This window comes from Ahaetulla prasina, chromosome 17, assembly GCF_028640845.1.
Source record: "Ahaetulla prasina isolate Xishuangbanna chromosome 17, ASM2864084v1, whole genome shotgun sequence".
In the NCBI taxonomy this organism is placed as follows: Eukaryota; Metazoa; Chordata; class Lepidosauria; order Squamata; family Colubridae; genus Ahaetulla; species Ahaetulla prasina.
Genome location: NC_080555.1, coordinates 8,337,061 through 8,358,806, shown reverse-complemented (window position 1 = coordinate 8,358,806; position 21,746 = coordinate 8,337,061). Strand labels below are relative to the sequence as shown.

Here is a 21,746-nt window from a genome sequence, read left to right as displayed (position 1 = left end):
AAACACCCCCAAACCTATCGAATTCTCCTTTTCCCTTTTCTGCAAAGACACCCCAACAACCTACATCTCGCGTCGTTCCCCGCTTTTTTTTTCCAAATCCTGAACGTCGAGGTTCATCGGTTGCTGTGGTTTCCCCCCCGCACCCATCCTGTGTTGTAATTTTCCCAACCAACATCCCCCCCACCCACCCAAAAAAAAATCCACGGTCCTGGGAGGGGGAAGACGGGGTGGGGGAAAAAAAAAACCAAAACAAAACGAAAAGAATTATTACCGTTATTATTAACCCCGAGGGACGACAAGAGCAGTGGGGGGGGGAAGAAAAAAAAAGGAGGGGGACTAAGCCTTGAACATCACTCAACGCGCGAGCAAGGCAGGTCCTTGTGATTGGCAGGGTGGGTGGGTAGGAGCCTGCCCCTGCAGGCGAGTGTAAGGTATTTTGGGGTGTGTGTGTGTGTGTGGGGAGGGGGAGGCAGTGGGTCGGAGATGGTGGAAGGACGGAGGTGCAAATGAAAAAAAAAAACAAAAATTGCAGGCAAGGCTGAAATAGCCCGTATTGCTTGTCCTTGGTCTTGCAGACAAAAAAAAAAAGATGGTTTACGCCGGTTTGTCTGAATGAACAGAAGAGCGGGCCGGACTGATGGGTGTCCGGATGGGGGAAGCCACGAAGAGTCAAACGGGACCAGCCCGTAGTTCTGTAGGACGTCAAGAGTGTGCGGGCCCCCCCCCCCCCGCCCCACTTCTAATTCAATATTGATGATCCAGAAGGGGCTGGCCGGCCGCGGGACTGTCTTCGTCTTCTCGTTGCCGGCCCCATTCGGCCACCAGAGGGTCCGGCTCGGGGAGCACAGAGTCTTCTTGAGGGGCAGCCGGGGAGGCGGGTTCCAGAGGCAGCGGGCTAGGGGTGCTGGTGGCAGCCTCGGGGACTGGTCCTGGGACGGGAGCCTGCGGGAGAAAGGGAGAGGAAGCGCGATGTTATAGAGGTGGATGGAAGGAAGATCGCTTTTACGTTTTTAGAACGGGTGAATGGCTGCAAACATTGGTGGGAGTTTAACAGGGACGGCTAAACCGGCTTGCTTCCATTAAAAGAAAAAAAAACACACCTAAAAACAAACCATGAGCTGGTCAGGATCGAACTGCTGGCGGTCGGCAGAATTAAGTCTGCAATACTGCATTCTAACCACCGCGCCGCCACGGGAATGGAATGGAAAAGGATTCTGCGGTATATAAGTCTATACTTATAGAATGGAAAGCAATGGAATGGAATAGCAATAGCATTTAGACTTATAGACCACTTTATAGTGCAGTGATGGCGCGCGCATCTGGGCCGCAACCCGGAAGAGGAGCTGCCCAGGGCGCATCCCCAAAAATAAACTTCCGGTTTCAGCTACTGAACTTCCGGTTTCAGCCAGCTACTCATCTGGGCTCCCGGCGCGCATGCGTGCGTAATGATCAGCTGGGTGGCACGCAGTTAAACGGAAGACCAGCTCTTCCAGTTTCCAGCACTGCCGCTTGCAAAAAGGCCAGCTGATCGTTGCACGCGCAGGCGCGCCAGAGACCCAGAAGAGGGACGGGCAACGCCGTGCACGCCAGGCGACATGGCACCGCCCACCACTTCGGGCACGCGTGCCATAGGTTCGCCGTCACGGTTATAGTGCTTTACAGCCTCCTCTAAGGAGGTTTACAAAGTCAGCCTGTTGCCCCCAACAATCTGGGTTCTCATTTTACCGACCTCGGACGGACGGAAGGCTGAGTCGACCTTGAGCCGGTCAGGATTGAACTCTTGGCAGTGGTCAGAATTGGCCTGCAATACTGCCTTTCTGACCACAGTGCTACTACGGCGCTTAGCAGCTGATTAAATGACGGAGAATCGTGAAACCCTGCTCGGCTTTCTCAAGCTTTCTCAGGATCTTGGGGGGTGAATGACAAAGGAGTCAGATGGCCTTTTGTACGTGTGAGTCCATGTTAAAAAAAAAAAAAAAAGACGGGAGGAATTGTGTGGGAGCAATGGGAGTGGGAGAATGACCTACCTGAGGTTTAGGGCTCCCTCCGATGCTGTGTGTCCCCAAGGCGGCAACAGCGTTAGACGCTATAGAAGAGCTGTCCTTTGGGTGAGGTGGTGGAGTTCCAGGCGGGAATTCGCTCTCGCTGCCCCCTAACCCGTTCAGTCCTTTGCGGGTTGGCAGGCTCCACTTGCTGCAGAGACCCTCGTAGACAAAAGGGGAGAGAGTCCCGAGACTGGGGTGGAGAGGCAGGGGGGTACGTCCTGTGCCCTCGGCTACGGATGCCAAGGAGCTGGCGCAGGAAAGCTGGCTTCCCAGGAAATGCGGGCCCGGAGGCCACGACGCAGCGGGGGTCGGCGGGGGACGTCCGTCGGTCTGGCTTAGCTGGGGCTGGACCAGCCAGCTCTGGCTCGGAGGAGGAAGGCTGGGATCGGATTCTGCGGAGAGAACAAGGAAGGGCTATCAGGGCAGTTTGGGGATGGGAACGCAGCAGCTCAGGTGGTTAGGACACTGGGCTGAACGATCGGCAGGCTCGCGTTCGAGACCCGGTTGCTGCTGCGGGACGGGGTGAGCTCCCGTCACACTGTCAAGAGTATGAATATTCATGGACTGGACTAGATCAGCCAATGGGAAGGCATGGTAACAGGTCAGCCAATAGGGCTTGTTTTGGAAACAGAAACTTAAGGAAGAAGTCTGGGCATGGCTTAGGCAACTGAGTCTGTGCAGAAGCTCTAAAAACAGAAACTAAACGAGTCTGGACTTACAACTTCTGAAGGCAAGCCAGTGGTGAAATCCAAATTTTTTTACTACTGGTTCTGTGGGTGTGGCTTGGTGGGCGTGGCAAGGGAAGGATACTGCAAAATCTCCATTCCCACCCTACTCTGGGGCCAGCCGGAGGTGGTATTTGCCGGTTCTCCAAACTACTCAAAATTTCCGCTACTGGTTCTCCAGAACCTGTCAGAATCTGCTGGATTTCACGCCGAGGCAAGATGTTCCACTGATTTAACTGTTCTCACAGTCCAGAAATTCCTTTTTTTCTCCTAGTTTTAAACAAGCATTCTTCTACTCCTTCCTAGATCTGCGATCAGCTCTTTTTATTATCTCTCCATTTCTGTAAAACGAGCATCAAAACGTTTTTACAAGCTTCCCCACTCAAGTGCAACCCACAAGCATCAAGCTTGGGTCAGGAAGAAGGCTGGGTTGGCAGAGGACGGACCTCTGGCTGAGCCAAGATGCTTCCGGAGACGGCTCGATTCCCACCAGCATCGCCTCTTGATCATCTATTTCGCTGGGCAGTGCCAACTGTGTTGGGGGGAACCCGGCTTCGGAGCGCAGAGGGAGGCGCACGGTGGAAGGAGCCGTGCGTAAACGGGTATTTCGGGAGGGCAAGGCTGAGTTTCGTTCTGAAGCGAGCCAAACCTGACAGCTGTTCGTTCCCCGAAGCTAAGATTTTGACCCCACTTTTTTCTCTTGCTTGTAAAGCAGGTTGCTTGAAATCAGGGATGTCCAACCAGGGATGAGATTCAGCCGGTTTGGGCAAACCGTTAGCTCCGATGATCAGCTGAAAGCAAACCGGTTCACTCCAACGATCAGCTGGGCCCACCCGCCCGCTCCTGCGCTATATTGACCTATATTTCCTTTGTTTGAAGCCCAGCTGATAGGCGCGGTAGAGTGGCTTGCCGCACCTCAGCTGTTTTACTCACCGGGGCTGCAGTAGAAGGTAAGTTTTAGAGTTGTTTTTAAACATACTGTGCATGCGCACACGCGCAGCGAACCAGTTGTTACACCAGTAAGTTTTAGAGCTGTTTTCAAACGCACTGTACGCCCGAACCGGTTGTTACACCGGTTGAATTGCAGCACTGTGTCCAACCTTGGCGACTTTAAAACCGGTGGATTTCAACACCCAGAATTCCCTCAGCTACCATGCGCTGGCTGGGGGAATTCTGGGAGTTGAAGTCCACCGTGTCAGAGTTCCAAGGAACACCCCCAACGAAATAAAGCTCTGAAGCTTGAGGTTCCTCGAAGTTCCAATTTAGTAGAGATGTCGTGTTGGCACAGCTGGGAAAACCCGAAACTGAAAGCTTCCGGGTTTTCCACACCCAGTTGACAGTTCACAGCCCCTGCCCCACATCCACAAGTTCATCACATTGTCCAATCAACTCTTCACACTCAACTGGATACAATCTTCAGGCAGTCTCCATCAGATGCAGGATGCCCTTGAATACGGAATATTGTTATGACTAACTTTCTACCGCTCCAACAACAACCCCCTCCCAATTTCCCCAGCTAAAATATGTGGCAGTTAAGAAGCAAAAAAGAAAATTGCCTTCCAAAACTGACACACCGGTTTTAAAGTCGCCAAGGTTGCACACCCCTGCTTTAAATCACGCCTCAAAGAGTTCACCCCCAACCAGGCTTCCCGATTCTTCCTCCCAACCTGGCCACCTTCCCGGAAAGTTTTCTTACCTGCCTGAGATTGGGAACCCGTGGCCGGCGGCTCAGTGGGGTTCCCAGCCGCCGGCCCAGCATTGTGAACCGTGCTTCCGGGGACCTGGGCGCTATGCCCGGCGGGGTTATTGCTGAGAGATGAGCCCCCACCACAATCTGAATCTTCGATGTTGCCTCCGCTGTTGCAGCCGGCTCCGCAGCCTTTTTGCAACCTGCAGGGCAAAAGAGGACATTGAACATAGAAGAACGGAATTGGAAGGGACCTTGGAGGTCTTCTAGTCGAACCCCCTGCTCAGGCAGGAAGCCCTAGACTATTCCAAGCAAATGGCTGTCCAATCTCTTCTTGAAAGCCTCCCGTGATGGAGCACTGATTAGTTGTTCTCACTGTCAGGAATTTCTCCTTAGTTCCAGGTTGCTTCTCTCCTTAATTAGTTTCCACCCATTGCTTCTTGTCCTGCCCTCAGGTGCTTTGGAGAATAGGTTGACCCTTTCCTCTTTGTGGCAGCCCCTCAAATATTCGAATGCTGCTATCATGTCTCCCCTGGTCTTTCTTTTTTTTAAACTAGACATGCCTAGTTCCTGCAACCATTCATCGTATGTTTTAGCTTCCAGCCCCCTAATCATCTTGCTTGTTCTTCTCTGCACTCTTTCTAGAGTCTCAACACCTTTTTTTATAATGTGGTGATCAAAAACTGGATGTAATATTCCAACTGTGGTCGTACTAAGGCTTTGTAAAGTGAAGGAAAGGGGTGGCAAGTCCTTAGCGGCGCCCCAGTTGCAGGCAGGCACCCCCAAACCGTTGTAAAAGACCTACAATGTGAGGATGGGCCTTTACAGCCCCTCGCCCCCCCCGCTCTCCTGCCAAAAGCCAAACACAGAGGCATTCCCGGCCCTTCCAGAAAAGGAAATGGGGAAACCAGTTAATCAATCCGGATAGAGCTGGAAGGGACCTTGGAGGTCTTCTAGTCCAATCCCCTGCTGAAGCTGGAGAAGTCTGCTCAAGAAGTCAGAGGGGATCCCAACAGGGGTGGGCTTCAAAAATTTTAGCAAGGGGTTCTCTGGGTGGGGGTGGCCATGGCCTAGTCAGCCTCCTGCACCACGGGGGGAGGGGGTGGATTTTTGCCCTCCCCAATCTCCGGAGGCTTCACTCGAGGCTCTGGGAGGGCAAAAACGGCCTCCCCAGGCTCCGGAGGCCTTCTGGAGGCCGGAAACAGTAGGCCCATTTTTTGCCCTCCCCAAGCCCTGCACTTACCTGCATCCAAAATGGGCCGTGTAGGGATTCCTGGGAGGGGTGGGGTGGGCGAGGCCAGCCAGGAGTGGGATTTGGGGGTTCTCCGAATCCCCAAATCTTAGCTAGAGATTCTCCCGAACCCCTGCGAACCCCAGCAGCCCACCCTTGGCTCCCAAGACCCCAAACCCTGTCCCACCCGTTTTGATCAGTAAACACTGACCGGACCTTTTGCTGGGCCAATGTATTTTTCCTTCCTTCGGGATCAAAACTGGCAGTCCTCACCCACAACTTAGCCCAGGTGGGTGCAGGATTTCCCTCCCTCCCCCATCCCCTGCCTCACCTCTCCCAGCTCCGAATGAACCAGGCGGAGATGTTGTGCAAGCTGACGGGGCCGCCCCAAAGCGAGCGCAGCTGGGGGTGGCTGCCGGCATAAGACGTGGTCAGCGGGGAAACGTAGATGGGGTAGCCGATGGGCTGGTCGCAGGAGGAGTTGATCATGTTGCGCAGCGCCTGCTTGGCGTTCTGGATGCTGCCGCGTTCCGGGTTCCGATTCCGGAGGAAGACCAGCTCCTGCTGCTGTCCGGCCCATAAGCCTCGCACGCATTCCCTGTTCACCTGGGCCAGGGAACAGAAGGAAAGTTTAGATATAGATGGATAGATAGATAGATAGATAGATAGATAGATAGATAGATAGATAGATAGATAGATAGATAGATAGATAGATAGATAGACAGACCGATGGATAGATGGATGGATGGATGGATGGATGGATGATAGGTAGGTAGGTAGACAGAGACACTGTAAATGGATACTGTAGTTTGATGATAGATAGACAGACAGACAGACAGATAGATAAAGACACATAGAGATAGATAGATGATAGAGATGATAGATAGATAGATAGATAGATAGATAGATAGATAGATAGAAGACACATAGATAGATAGATGATATAGATAGATAAAGAGATCGTTAAAGAGATCGTTAGATAGATAGATATAGGACAGAGAGAGAGAGAGATAAAGACACATAGAGATAGATAGATAGGGATGGATGGATGGATGAAGAGATATAGATACAGTAAATTAGATAGATAATAGATATGGATAAATACAGAGAGATATAGAGATAAATAGATACACATAAATGATAGAGATGATAAATGAGATAGATAGATTAGATAGAATAGATTGATAGATAGATGAGAGATAGAGATGATAGATAAATGATACAGACAGACAAGATAGATCGCTAGATTGCCAAATAGATGATAGATAGATGGATGGATGGATGGATATTTATCTGGGGATAAGTGCCTTTGGCAAGTTTCCGCCATCCTCCGTCTGCCCTACCTTGATGACCCGAAAGCCCAGGTATCTCTTGTTCAGCATGATGATCTTGTATTCGTCGCTGGCGTCATCCATCACGTGGCGAAGGGCCAGCAGGGCGGGCGTGTTGGTGAGGATGGCGCTACGCCAGGCGGGGTCCCCCTCGTGGGAAATCACCATTTTCTCCTTGTTGGACTTGATGGCGTCATACAGCACCGCCAGGTCGTCGTATTCATCCGGGGAGGTGAAGTGGTCCTGGCGAAGGAGGGAGGGGAGGTGCCACGTCAATGGCGGGTGAGGGGGAAGAGCAACCCCCAATTTCCAGAATTTCCCCATTTTGCAGCGTTTCTCAATCGGCAGACTTCAAGTCCCAGAATCCTCAGCAGTGCCCCAGCATAAAGTTTTAATAAACTGCCAGGTATTTTGCTGGATTACACACACTTACACACACACACACACACAGCATTTCTCATTTCTTTTTCTTCCATTCAATTGTGTCCAATACACCTGGAGGAGTCCCAGGTGTATTTTCTTGGCAAAATTTTTCCGAAGGGGTTTGCCATTGCCTCCTTCCTAGGGCTGAGAGAGTGGCTGGCCCAAGATCACATATTTGGTTTTTTGCTCCTAGTGGTTGGCCCAAAATCACCCAGATGGCTTTCATGCCTAAAGCGGAACTAGAACTCCTGGTCTCCTGGTGACTGGATCAGTTACCCAGCTGGCTTTCATGGCTTAAAGCAGAACTAGAACTCACGGTCTCCTGGTGATAGCCCCAAAGTCACACAGCTGGCTTTCATGCCTAAGGTGGAACTAGAACTCTTGGTCTCCGGGTGATTCGCTCAAAGTTATCCAGCTGGCTTTCATGGCTTAAAGTGACACTAGAACTCACCGTCACCTGGTGACTGGCCCAAAGTTACCCAGCTGGCTTTCATGCCTAAAGTGGCATTAGAAATTACTGTCTCCTGCTGATTGGCTCAAAGTCACCCAGCTGGCTTTCATGCCTAAGGTGGAACTAGAACTCACCGTCACCTGGTGATTGGCCCAAGGTCATCCAGCTGGCTTTGTGCCCAAACCAGAACTAGAACTCAACATCTCCCATTTTCTAGCCAGGTATCTTCACCGGTACACCAAACGGACTCTCTCAAGCATTTCCACTTCCCTCCCACCCTAAAACGAGGCCATTGTGGGAGGCTTTGCAGCTTGGGTCAAAAGAACAGGAAAGAGCTGGATTTACCTGATGTAGTTTCAAGGACATGCGCACGCCAGGCGCCACCACCTGGTGCAAAAGATCCATATCGGCAAAGACCCATTCGTCCCGGGGCGACGTGATTCGGAAGTCGCCCTTGAACAGGGCATGCAAACCGTAAAGGAAGGGCTCCAGGCTATGGAAAGAGACAAGGCAGGTCACCAAAGGAAACATGGAGCCTGGGACTGCACAAAGACAGTCCAATGCTATGGACTCCTTGGTTCTCTCTGAGCTTGGTGGTTTTCCTGCAGACGTTTCATGACCCAACTTCTTGCATAGGATCCTTGAGTGGCTCAGACTGCTAATGCAGTCTGTTATTAACAGCAGCTGCTTGCAATTACTGCAGGTTCAAGTCCCACCAGGCCCAAGGTTGACTCAGCCTTCCATCCTTTATAAGGTAGGTAAAATGAGGACCCAGATTGTTGGGGGCAATAAGTTGACTTTGTATATAATATACAAATGGATGAAGATTGTTGCTTGACATAGTGTAAGCCGCCCTGAGTCTTTGGAGAAGGGCGGGATATAAATGCAAATAAAAAAAAATAGGGACTATTCTTTATGCTATTTATCTTGTTTGCGTTCTTTGTCACGGTGAGGCTAAAACCGATTTCGTCGTACACATGAAGTACAATGACCATAAAGTCTCTACTACACATGGGCTTCCTCTCACCTGGCTGACATGCTGTGGGAGGCAGTTCCCAGGGCTCTGCGGCCCAGGATGCAGAGTCCGAAGCACAGGGTGACCAGGCGGGAATTCCACTCCCGGTCCACGGCCTGCAGAAAGGGGAGGGAAGATGATAGGCGGGAGATAAATTTTAGAGCCACCGTGGATCCCACGCTCTAGAAATTAGGAGCGGCTGTCAAATTCCCAATCGATTCTAAGATAATCCTGGCGTCCCCCCCTCTCTTACCTCCGGCCCCCGACTCACTTTCTCCCTGCGCCCGGCGCAGAACTGAATCCAGTCGAGGTAGATGTTGCAGAAAGAAGCCAGGGAGATGCCCGCCATGCGGTGGTCGTAGTCTTCGTCGATGTTCAGGTTGAAGGTGGGGTCGCTGTCGGCGTAGTTGAGGGCGGTGCAAGGACGGAGGGCTTCCTGGATGCCTTCGTTCCCCATCCACTCCTCCAGCTTCGGGGAGCAGGTCACGTAGTAGATGATGCTCTGTGGGGAAGAGGAAAGGGGCCAGGGAGGGAGAGAGGAAGGAAGGAAGGAAGGAAGGAAGGAAGGAAGGAAGGAAGGAAGGAAGGAAGGAAGGAAGGAAGGAAGGAAGGAAGGAAGGAAGGAAGGAAAACAGGGAGGAAAGGGGAAGGAGGAAAAGAGGTTAGGAGGGAGGGTGGAGAGATAGGTTGGAAAAAGGAAGAGAATGGGAAGGAAGGAAAGAAGGAAGGAAGGAAGGAAGAAAAAAAGGAAAAGGGAGGGAGGAAGGAAGGAAGGAAAAAGGAAAGGAACGAGGGACGGAGGGACGAAGGAAATGGGAGAAAGGGAGGGAAGATGGGAAGAAAGGAAAGAAAAAAAGGAAAAAGAAAGAGGGACGGAGAGAGGGAGGAAGCAAGGGAGGGAGGGAAGGAAAGATGAGAAGGAAGAGAGGGAGAGAGGGAAGAGGTAATGGGAGGTAAGGAAAGGGAAGGGGGAGGGAAGAGGAAGGAAGGAAGGAAGGAAGGAAGGAAGGGAGGGAGGAAAGGGAAGATGAGGAGGGAGGGAGGAGTTAATGGGAGGAAGGGAAAGGGAAGGTAGAGGGAAGATGATAAGAAAGGAAGGGAGGAAATGGGAGGAAGGGAAGGGAAGGGAAGATGAGACGGAAGGAAGGGAGGGAGGAGGTAATGGGAGGGAGGGAAAGGGAAGTGGGAGGGAAGATGATAAGGAAGGAAGGAAGGAAGGAAATGGAAGGGAGAGAGGGAAAGGGAAGATAGGAAGGAAGGAAGGAAGGAAGAAAGGAAGGAAGGAAGGGAGAGGAGAGAAGAAGAAAAGAACGTGAAAAGGAAAGGAAGAGAAGTGTTAAAGGGTTAAACATTTAACCTTCACCTGGGCTTGTTAATCACAGCAAGCTATAAAACCAGATTTAAAAACACAATGGCTGAAGTCATTTAAGGCTCAAACCACCCTACACCTCCAGACCCTTCAAACACAGTCCCTCCCTCCCTCCCTCCCTCAAGCTGCTGTGTCAAAATTCAATTTTCCTTATCAAGGTGGCTAAAGAACCGAAGGCTGGGCGGGATTAGGTTTTGTGAAGGAGCGGGAGGCAGATCTGTAGCGGTGAGTGGGGGTTTTATTGCAATTGGAAGGTTAAAAGTTATGACTGGTTGCTGGAAGGTGAGTCAAAGGAAGGGCAGGCAAACCTCATCACGTTTCATACAAATCATGTCCGCGGTTGAAGTTTAACAGAATAAGAGAGTTGGAAGGAGACCTTGGAGGTCTTCTAGTCCAACCCCCCTGCTTAGGCAGGAAACCCTACACCACTTCAGACAAATGGTTATCCAACCTCTTCTTAAAAACTTCCAGTTTTGGAGCATTCACAACTTCTGGTAGCAAGCTGTTCCACTGGTTAATTGTTCTCACTGTCAGGAAATTTCTCCTTAATTCCAGGTTGCTTCTCTTTTTAATTACTATATATAATTAAATATCTATCTATCTATATATCTATATCTCTTCTCTAACCAATTATAAAATTGTCTCCATACCTTATAGTATTCCGAGGCCTCTCTCTCTTTAATTATTTTCCTGACGGTGAGGACAATTAATCGGTGGAACTCCAGAAGTCGTGGATGCTCCAACATTGGGAGTTTTTAAGAAGAAATGGGGACAAATGTTTGTCTGGAATAGTACAGGGTTTCCTGCTTGAGCCGAGGGTTGGACTAGAAGACCTCCAAGGTCCCTTCCAATTCTAATTCTAATATTAATTCTAATTCTAATTGTCTTATTCTTATTCTATTTTTTTTTGGTAAAGTTTTTTATTTTTAAAACACATTAAAACGAAAGACAAAACATACAACATTATGTAGATAGCAGCTATTCAAGACAGTCTTTTCCTATTTTTTACACATATTTCAGTTCTATCTTACTCTACTTTTATTTATCTACCGTTCCTATTTTCTAACCATTCATACTATTTGCTCCAGACCTTATCATATTCTGTCTCCTCTTTCTCTTTAATTTGTTTTGTAAGTTTGTCCATCTCTGCACATTCTAATATTTTTTTTTAATTAGTTCTTCCTCTGTTGGTGGATTTTCATTCGTCCAATTTTGGGCATAGGCGATACGTGCTTATTCTTATTCTAATTCTAATTCTATTCTAGAATGGTAAAGGGTCTTGTGCCTCGTCCTCCCTCCTCTCCTCAGCCAGGCCCCTCCCGTCTCCACCCGGGCCTGTTATCAGACTCCGAGTCTGATAATGAAGATGAATGGCCTGTCATGCCTCCAGCCCCCCCCCCCCCGCCGCCCCCATGCCGGGAGAGGATATCAGGAGTGAACAGACAAGCCCGATAAAGTTCACTCCTACAGCGTGTGAGCAGGAAGCTAGCCACGTGCTGGAATTACTGACAGCAGATCCAGCTGAAAAGAATTCATAGTAGGAGGATCCTCGCTTCCGGAGATCTGAGAGGCGACGCCAGCAGAAGGAAAGGAGGGGCAGGCCTGGATAAATGCTGAGTCATGAAGCCACACCCCACAGCCTATATAAAGGACCTGCTTTTGGCATTCCAACCTTGAGTCAAGCAAAGTCTCATCTAGTTTGCTGATATCGGACTCTGTCGCTGAAATCACAACTTGGACTCCTGCCTGCCCTGATAAACCTCGAAGGAACTTGGCAAGCTGCAGAGGCTTCGTTGCCACGTTTGATACGGACTTCCTTGACCCGGTCGTCGGAGGGGGAGTGGGACACGACAAGTCTCCTGCTTGAGCAGGGGGTTGGACTAGAAGACCTCCAAGGTCCCATCCCAATTCTGTTATTCTATTATTCTATTCCTGGCGAAACTGATTTCCCGGGGCCGTTTCCCACTCCCCACAAACCGCAAAAGAGAAACGACCATCAAGCTTTGAATTAAGCAGCCTTGGCGAAAGATCCGGGTCTCCGTGTGAGAAAAGCAAAGAGGAGGTGAACTTCCTCACCTTCACGTAGTACGTGATCAGGATCTTCCGCAGGTCGAACACCTGGAGCATGGAGGCCGCGTTGTTGTCGCTGATGCTGTAACCTTCCAGGACGTATTTGGTGGCGGCCACTTCCCAAGCCAGCCAGCGCTGCCCGAAGGCCGCGTTGAAGCTCAGCATGCGGGGAAGGTGTCCCGGTTCGCAGCAGCAACACGCTTCGTCCTCTTCCACTCCTTCCGTGATGGCTTCTACCTCCCGCTGCTGGCAGTAGGTCCCTGGAAAGTATTATTTTTTTTTTAAAAAACAAAACTTTAAATTAAAAGTTTCTGGCTGAGATTCGAGATGGCAATTCAGGGACGCCATCTTCAATTCGAGGTGGCACTCGGTTGTCTTGCCGCCGTCAACGTACGGTAGTGGCCAAACCTCTGCCTCCCGAGTCCCAGATGATCGGGAGGAAATGGGGATTTTTTGCAGTAACTTTCCCCTGGAGTGGGGTGGGAATGGAAATTTTGAAGTATCCTTCGCCTGGAGTGGGGAGGGAATGGAGATTTTGCGGTATCCTTCCCCTGGAGTGGGGAGGGAATGGAGATTTTGCAGTATCCTTCCCCTGGAGTGGGGAGGGAATTGGAGATCTTTCCCCTGGAGTGGGGAGGGAATGGGGATTTTGCAGTATACTTCCTCTGGAGTGGGGAGGGAATGGGAATTTTGCAGTATCCTTCCTCTGGAGTGGGGAGGGAATGGGGATTTTGCAGCATCCTTTCCCTGAAGTGGAGAGGGAATGGAGATTTTGCAGTATCCTTCCCCTGGAGTGGGGAGGGAATTGGAGATCTTTCCCCTGGAGTGGGGAGGGAATGGGGATTTTGCAGTATACTTCCTCTGGAGTGGGGAGGAAATGGGGATTTTGCAGCATCCTTCCTCTGAAGTGGGGAGGGAATGGAGATTTTGCAGTATCCTTCCCCTGGAGTGGGGAGGGAATGGAGATTTTACAGTATCCTTCTCCTGCCAGGCCCACCAAGCCACACCCACAGAACCGGTAGTAAAAAACTGTTTGCAACCCACCACTGCCACCCCACCCAACCGCGGCTTCCCTCTCGGGCTCACCGCGGAATTCCAGGCCTCGCAGCTGGAAGGTGACCAGGCCGTTGCCGATCTCGATGAGGTGAACGAGACTGTTCAGGTAATCGGAGGCCAGGATGAAACAGTCCCCCGTGGTGTAATTGCCCCAACGTCCCAACAACAGGTCTCCGCAGAGGGTGTGTTGCAACGAGCGGGTCAGATGCTCGTAAAAGATGGAGTTCAGGTTGTTGTCATCAGCACCTGCAGGGTGGCAGAAGCAGGCGAGGGGTGAATCAAGCATGCCGAGGAAAGGCCCAACCAGCTCTTCTGCGGTGGCCTAGAGGTACAGCTCTCGCCTCACAATCAGGAGGCCGTGAGTTCGATCCTAGGTAGAGGCAGCTATTTCTCTCTCTGGGCACCAGTGAGAAATATATATCTGTTGAACAAAACTCCGCACCGGCAACGGGAAGGGCATTCGGCCAGTAAACCACTCAGCTCCATTCAGTTGCCCAGACGCCAACCGGCAAAGGATTATGGAATTGTTAAAATAAGAAATCTGCAGGTAGTCCTCGACTTACGACCTTTTTTTTTAATGGCCGTTGGAAGTCACAACGGTCTTGGAAAAAAAAGTGTCGCCCCACATCTATGGCCGTTCATGGCATCCCACAATTTGTGGTCGCATGACCGCGGGAGCAATGGTCCCTCGGAGCTTCAGAACTGAAACCGTAAGTGCTTTTGGAAGGGTCCACTATAACTTCGAACGATCGCTAAGTAAACCGCCATAAGTCAAGGATTATGTGCACCCATCTCTTCCCCTGTGAGATTGTCCATCGTACGGGGCTGTCCGATAACCTACCGGGGTTGCGGTCAAGCTGTGTAGCCAGCCGGGTGTTTGAATGATCCACTCTCTTGGTGCTGGGAAGAAGGAAGGAAGCACAATAGATCAGGAAGAGGCAATTATTAAATTCTATTCTGTTCCCTTCCCTTCCCTTCCCTTCCCTTCCCTTCCATTCTAGAGGAATGCTGCTGCCCCCTAGTGACTGTCTGAAGAATTGCAACCGGCATCTGCTCGCCCAATCTTGATGTGATAATATCAAATCCTCACCTCCTTTTCCCAAATGTTCCCAAAAGAACGTTTAAATATCTGGCCCTCTCTATTTTGCCATTAAATCGTGGAGCTGTGGTCACTATTGATATTTAAATCAGCACTTCTCAACCTTTCCCCCCCCCCCCCGAAGGCCATCACTCTGCTAAACAAATAATTCCATCAACACTGTCAAACTATTTACTGAATCTGCACTACTATTAATCTTCTCATAGTTCCCATCACCAATCTCTTTCCACTTATGACTGTATGACTATAACTTCTTGTTGGTAATCCTTATGATTTATATTGATATATTGACCATCAATTGTGTTGTAAATGTTGTACCTTGATGAACGTATCTTTTCTTTTATGTACACTGAGAGCATCTGCACCAAGACAAATTCCTTGTGTGTCCAATCACACTTGGCCAATAAAAATTCTATTCTATTCTATTCTAGCAATTGGGACTTCAACTCCCAGAATTCCTCAACTCCTGCTAAGGGCCATTGCTAAGAATTCTGGGAGTTGAATTCCATCTATCTTAAAACATGTTGGTTGGGCAATTCTGGGACTTGGTAGTCCAGACTGCTGTAAAGTTGCCAAGGCTGAGAAACACTTCTAAATAAAAGCAAAGGAAATGAAAAAAAGACAAATAAATGTATGTATGTATGTATGTATGTATGAGGCGTGCATAGGTACACCTGCATGCCTACTGTCCCTGTCCTAATATTCCTTTTTACTTATTCTTTCCATGTATCCAAATTATGTTTATACTTTTACCTCTTCTCCTATATATGATTGACAAATAAATAAATAAAATAAGATGCAGGCTATTTGATAAGGTTAGCCTACTGAAGAGTTACCCAGCAAGCCAAAACAACTCAAAAAGCAGGAACGCTTCCTATTACTGCCTTTATTAAAAGATAACTATTGTCAGGGGTGGGATTCAGCCGGTTCACACGAACCGGATGCTAATTTTACATCTGGTTCGCCGAACTGGTAGCTGCAAAGACTGGCTGGCCCCACTCATCCCGCCCCTCTCCTCCCAGGAGTCTCCATGCGGCCCATTTTGGATGTCAGGTAAGTGCAGGGCCCGCACGGAGGCTCTGGGAGGGCGAAAAACAGGCCTACCGGAAGTACCGGAAGTCTGGAAACGGGCCCTTTTCCAGCCTCTGGAAGGCCTCCGGAGGCTGGGGAGGCTGTTTTCAACCTCCCGGAGACTTGAGGAAAGCCTCCGGAGCCTGGGGAGGGCAAAAAGGCTGGGGAGGCTGAGTAGGCGACGCCCACTATGGCCACGCCCATGCAGCAACCAGGCAGAGAACCCCTTGCTAAAATTTTTTAATCCTACCTATTCTATTGTCATAGAAAAAAGTGGTTTTCTAAGCATTACAGGATAAGCAATCGGTGCTTATTAGAACCCCTTTCCCCCCAGGAACCTCTCCGATTAATTAAAGCAAGTTAATTGCTCTGGAGGCCTTTCTATTCCCAACTCACTTATAATCGCGCTCCCAAAATTTGACGGGGCGAGCGTAAGACATGATGAACACGGCGCTGCCCAGCAACGGGTTGAGAGGCGTGGAAAATAGCGCGGAGAGTACAGCCTGGAGGAACAACATGGCCGAATCTGGACAAGCCAGGGTTAAGGACACAGCAAACAAACCAGAGATAAGTCAGATTTCACTTCCAAATCTCTCTGTTATGGAGATAGATTTGAACCCAAGACAAGTGCTTCCCAACCTTGACAATTTTAAGATGTAAAGGTTCCCCTCGCACATATGTGCTAGTCGACTCTAGGGGGCGGTGCTCATCTCCGTTTCAAAGCCGAAGAGCCAGCGCTGTCCGAAGATGTCTTCGTGGTCATGTGGCCGGCATGACTCAACACCAAAGGCGCACGGAACGCTCTTCCCTTCCCACCAAAGGTGGTCCCTATTTCTCTACTTGCTTTTTAAAATGCTTTCAAACTACTAGGTTGGCAGAAGCTGGGACAAGGAACGGGAGCTCACCACATTACGTGGCATTGGGATTCGAACCGCTGAATTGCCGACCTTTTGATCGACAAGCTCAGTGTCTTAGCCACTGAGCCACTGCGTCCCTACATTTTAAGATGGGTTGGATTTAATTCTTCATGGCTGGCTGGAGTATTCTGGGAGTTGAAGTCCAGCCATCTTTTCTTTTTGTTTCTAATTAGTTTCTAGTATACAAATACAAAAGTATTTTGTATTTTATCTCTACAAAAGAAAATAGTAGGAAACCTAGGGCAGCGAGCAGCTTAGGAAAAAAAGGGGAAAAGAAGGAAAAGGAATTGACTTCCTGACTCCCTTTGGTGCAGTAAAAAAAGATAATAGCATCAAACCACAACTTTTTACTTTTACAGAATAGTATAAAGTAGCTATTTCTATAACCACAAACCTATCTAATTTTTCTAAAAGCCAAAATCAAAGTTGTTGTTTTTTTTCCACCTGTAGCCCAAAATCCAGAAATGGTTTTCCAAATTGGAACAAAAATAATTCTGGGTTTTTTGTTTTTACTTTAGTCAAAGCAAGCCAATTTAGCCATCTCTGTTCATTCCGTCAACTTTTGCAGCCAGAAGTCCACACATCTTAAAGTTGCCAGGATTGGGAAAAACTGGGTTAGAAAAAAGAACTCTGAGTCCAGGACAGAACTGTAACCTGAGAAATCCATCCAGCCTTCCTTCCATCTCTCCCTATGCCTTTCTTTCTTTCTTTCTTTCTTTCTTTCTTTCTTTCTTTCTTTCTTTCTTTCTTTCTTTCTTTTTCTTTCTCTCTCTCTCTTTCTTTCCTTTATTTCTTTTTCTTCCTCCCTCCCTCCCTTCCCTCCCTATGCCTTTCTTTCTTTTACTTTCTTTCTTCCTTCCCTATGCCTTTTCTTCCTTCCTTCCTTCCTTCCTTTCTTTTTCTTTCTCTTTTCTCTTCCTTTCTTCCTTCCCTCCCTCCCTATGCCTGCCTTCCTTCCTTCCTTTCCTTCTTTCTTTCACTTTCTTTCTTCCTTCCTTCCTTTCTTCTCTCTGTCCTTCCTTCCTTCTCTCTGTCCTTCCTTCCTTCCTTCCTTTCTCTTTCTTTCTTTCTTCCTTCCTTCTTTCCTTTACTTCTGTCTGTCCGTCCTTCCTTCCTTCCCTTCCTCTCTATGCCTTCCTTCCTTCCATTCTTTCCTTCTTTCTTTCCCTTCGTTCCTTCCTTCCTTCCTAAATATATAAGCAAAGAAACAAACAAATAAACACTATCTTCAAAATTTCTTGAGGCCCTGAGTCCCACAGGTTCATTGTTTCTTTGGTTTTAGCAAGGGAAGGCAAACAAATTCCTTCCCTCCTTCCTCCCCATCTCGGAAAAGGATACGTGGCACGGCGAAAGGCTGGGCAAAGGCGTGGAAGGCCGAACCCCAGGTGATCTGCCAGGGCGCGATGTAGGTGAGGACAAACCGGAGCTTGTACAAGAGGTCCCACAGCTGGGAGAAAAAAAACAAATGAAAACCACAGAGAGGGTAGAAAAAGAGAAAGGTGAGGAATTACCTGTACATCCAACAAACCCCAAGTATAGTTGTAAATCCCTGCAGGCTACTGGTCTCTTCCAGTGGTGGAATTCAATTTTTTTTACTATTGGTTCAGTGGATGTGGCTTGGTGGGCGTGGCAGGGGAAGGATACTGCAAAATCCCCATTCCCTCCCCACTCCAAGGGAAGGATACTGCAAAATCCCCATTCCCTCCCCACTCCAGGGGAAGGATACTGCAAAATCTCCATTCCCTCCCCACTCCAGGGGCAAGGATACTGCAAAATCCCCATTCCCTCCCCACTCCAGGGAAAGGATACTGCAAAATCCCCATTCCCTCCCCACTCCAGGGAAAGGATACTGCATAATCCCCATTCCCTCCCCACTCCAGGGGAAGGATACTGCAAAATCCCCATTCCCTCCCCACTCCAGGGGAAGGATACTGCAAACTCCCCTGTCCCTCCCCACTCCAGGGGAAGGATACTGCAAAATCCCCATTCCCTCCCCACTCCTGGGGCCAGCCAGAGGTGGTATTTGCAGGTTGTCCGAACTACTCAAAATTTCCGCTACCGGTTCTCCAGAACCTGCTGGATTTCACCCCTGGTCTCTTCCTTCTAGATAGAAAGGGGAGGGGGGAGGGGCCCAGACCAGAACGCACCTTGCTGAAGAAAATAGACATGATGAAGTAGTCGGTGAGGAAACCCTCCGAGTACTGTTTGTAGTCGAACTGAAAGAAGAGGACGGTGAAGCCTAGGGTGACATACTGTTGCGGGGGGCAGCAGAAGGAACTCCGGAGAAGTTTCATGCCAGCCACGGTGAGGAGAAGAGCTCGGCACCTGGGATTGGATGGGATGCAGGGAGAGGAAAGACAGGGACAATGATTACCTATCTCTCTCTTTAAAAAGAAAAAAGAATGCAAACTTTTCAAAGATTTGCTCCCTCCATTTATTGTGGCAGGGGTCAGCAGCAGAACAGAATAGAATAAGGAATAGCGTAGAGTAGAGTAGAGTAGAGTAGAGTAGAGTAGAGTAGAATAGAATAGAATAGAATAGAATAGAATAGAATAGAATAGAATAGAATAGAATAGAATAGAATAGAAAATATGGAATAGACTAGATTAGAATAGAATAGAATAGGGAATGGAACGGAAACAGAACAGGAATAGGAATACAATAGAGTAGAGTAGAGTAGGGTAGAGTAGAATATGGAAATAGAATAGAATAGAATAGAACACAATAGGAATAAAAATAGGAATAGGAATAGAATAGAATAGAATAGAGTAGAGTAGAATAGAATAGAATATGGAAATAGAATAGAATAGGAATAGAGTAGAGTAGAATAGAATAGAATAGAATATGGAAATAGAATAGAATAGAGTAGAGTAGAGTAGAATAGAATAGAGTAGAATAGAATAGAATAGAATATGGAAATAGAATAGAATAGGAATAGAATAGAGTAGAATAGAATAGAGAATGGAACGGAACAGAACAGGAATAGGAATAGGAATAGGAATAGAGTAGAGTAGAGTAGAGTAGAATATGGAAATCGAATCGAATCGAATCGAATCGAATAGGAATAAAAATAGGAATAGGGACAGGATAAGATAACAATACCACTTAAGACTTATATATCGCTTCACGGTGCTTTACAGCCCTCTCTAAGCCGTTTACAAAGTCAGCCTCTTACCCCCTACAATCTGAGTCCTTGTTTTACCCACCTCGGAAGGATGGAAGTCTGAGCCAGCCCTAAACTGGTGAGAATCAAGCCGCTGGCAGTCGGCAGAATTCGCCTGCAATGCTGCCTCTTCTGACCACCGCGCCACCGCCAGTAAAAGCAGCCTGGTCCATAAGCTCTTTCCCCCCTTTGTGTAAGTGATGTGACATCGCAAAACAATAAAAGTTATCCTTGCACCGCAGGCGTTTCCTCCTTTGGCCATTTTGTAATGCGATATCGTCAGTTCTATTCTCTCTCTGGGCACACTGAGAATATTATCTGCTGAACAAAACTCCGCACTGGCAACCGGAAGGGCATCCGGCCAATCAAAGACTCGGCTAGCTCCATCCAGTTGCCCCGACTCCAAAGGGACTGCAGGTGGGATGGGATGGGACGGGAGGGACTTACGGAATGCAGAGCTTCTCCTGCCGAGGGCTGCTGACCCAGTGGGCATCGATCGTCAAGGCATTCAGTACCACAGCTGGGTAGATGACGTATTTCTCAACGCACTGCAGCCAGGCGTACAACTTCTCGAACCACATCAACTCAGCAGCGCCTGGAAGGACGGGAGGGGGAAGTAGGGGGGGGGGAAAGAAAAGGATGAAGACAACCTCGCTTCCCCCATTTCAGTCCCAAATCATCTACCTACTGCTACCGAATACCTCCCACCGACCCGTACGCTCTCACAGAGAGGGACTCCTCAGGGTGCCGTCAGCTAGGCAGTGCCGTCTGGCGACACCCAGGGGAAGGGCCTTCTCTGTGGGGGCTCCCACCCTCTGGAACGAACTCCCTCCAGGACTTTGCCAACTTCCGGACCTCCGAACCTTTCGTCGCGAGCTTAAAACACACTTATTTATCTGCGCGGGACTGGATTAGATTTTAAAGTTATGGGTTTTAAGGGGTTTTTATTATTTATACTATTTTAAATTTCGGGCAATAGAATAAGTTTTTTAATTGTTTTTTAATCTGTATTTATATGTATTTTAACTGCCTGTGAACCGCCCTGAGTCCTTAGGGAGATAGGGCGGTATATAAATTTGAAAAATAAATAAATAAATAAATCTGAGATAACCGGCTTGAGACAAGCTCAAAAGCCCAGAGATTTTGCAACTTCCTAATCTGGTCTACATCAACTCCCAGAATTCCCCAGCCATCATGCTTTAAGATGGGTGGACTTCAACTCCCAGAATTCCTTAGCCAGCATGCTTTATGATGGGTGGACTTCAACTCCCAGAATTCCCAAGCCAGCATGCTTCAAGAGGGATGTACACCAACTCCCAGAATTCCCCAGCCAGCCTGCTTTAAGATGGGTGGACTTCAATTCCCAAAAATCCCCAGCCAGCATGCTTTAAGATGGGTGGACTTCAACTTCCAGAATTCCTTAGCCAGCATACTTTATGATAGATGGACTTCAACTCCCAGAATTCCCTAGCCAGCCTGCTTTAAGATGGGTGGACTTCAGCTCCCAGAATTCCCCAGCCAGCATGCTTTAAGATGGGTGAACTTCAACTCCCAGAATTCTTGGCCATGGCCATGTTGGCTGAGGAATGTTGGGAGTTGAAGTCCACCCACCTTTAAATTGCTAATAGTAGCAAGAAATTAAATTGGGATCCAGTCTGATGCCCAACCACTGCCTTCACTTTCAACCAGCATGCCTCGCGGTCGGGGATGATGGGGAAGTCGTAGAGCCCAGAGCCTCCCAGGTCTTGCCGTTCACTTCCCATCCAGGTGCACTTACTGCGGACTTCAAACTGGCTGTATTCTCGTGGTTTGAGGACGGGCTGCGAGAGGCAAAACCAGGGCAGCTGCTTCCGGAGTTGGGGCAAGAGGTAGTGGGTGACAAAACCGACCAGCCCTGCCAGGGCATAGAGCACGTAGCCTAGGACAGACTGAGGAGGGCAAAACAAAGGAGAAACGCAAAAGATTATAGGAAGTCCTCGACTTACGAATGCCCGTTTAGCGAACGTTTGAAGTTACGACGGACTCCCTCCCCCCACAAGGAATTTATGAGCTGGTTCCTAAGTTTTTTATGGCTGCCCATCCCCTTGGGGGGG

General features: G+C 48.9%; 1 protein-coding gene across 4 annotated transcripts in view; it reads right to left on the bottom strand.

Moving 5' to 3' along the window:
* Nucleotides 1-274: 274 nt before the first annotated feature.
* Nucleotides 275-21,746, bottom strand: part of PCNX3 (pecanex 3) — a 52,515-nt gene continuing 31,043 nt past the window's right edge. For 2 of the 4 annotated variants that reach the window (XM_058160393.1, XM_058160395.1), the window contains 16 exons: nt 21,431-21,581; nt 20,101-20,248; nt 18,638-18,815; nt 17,829-17,937; nt 15,970-16,099; nt 14,245-14,303; nt 13,434-13,649; nt 12,354-12,607; nt 9,162-9,410; nt 8,921-9,024; nt 8,239-8,386; nt 7,032-7,262; nt 6,020-6,294; nt 4,467-4,660; nt 2,028-2,437; nt 275-942 (listed from right to left, as the gene is read on the bottom strand). In XM_058160393.1, the coding sequence (XP_058016376.1) occupies nt 745-942; nt 2,028-2,437; nt 4,467-4,660; nt 6,020-6,294; nt 7,032-7,262; nt 8,239-8,386; nt 8,921-9,024; nt 9,162-9,410; nt 12,354-12,607; nt 13,434-13,649; nt 14,245-14,303; nt 15,970-16,099; nt 17,829-17,937; nt 18,638-18,815; nt 20,101-20,248; nt 21,431-21,581 (3,054 nt within the window). In that variant the 3' untranslated portion in view covers nt 275-744. Of the gene's footprint in view, nt 943-2,027; nt 2,438-4,466; nt 4,661-6,019; nt 6,295-7,031; nt 7,263-8,238; nt 8,387-8,920; nt 9,025-9,161; nt 9,411-12,353; nt 12,608-13,433; nt 13,650-14,244; nt 14,304-15,969; nt 16,100-17,828; nt 17,938-18,637; nt 18,816-20,100; nt 20,249-21,430; nt 21,582-21,746 lie in introns of those variants that run through there. The other 2 variants (XM_058160394.1, XM_058160396.1) reach the window with 2 other exon arrangements.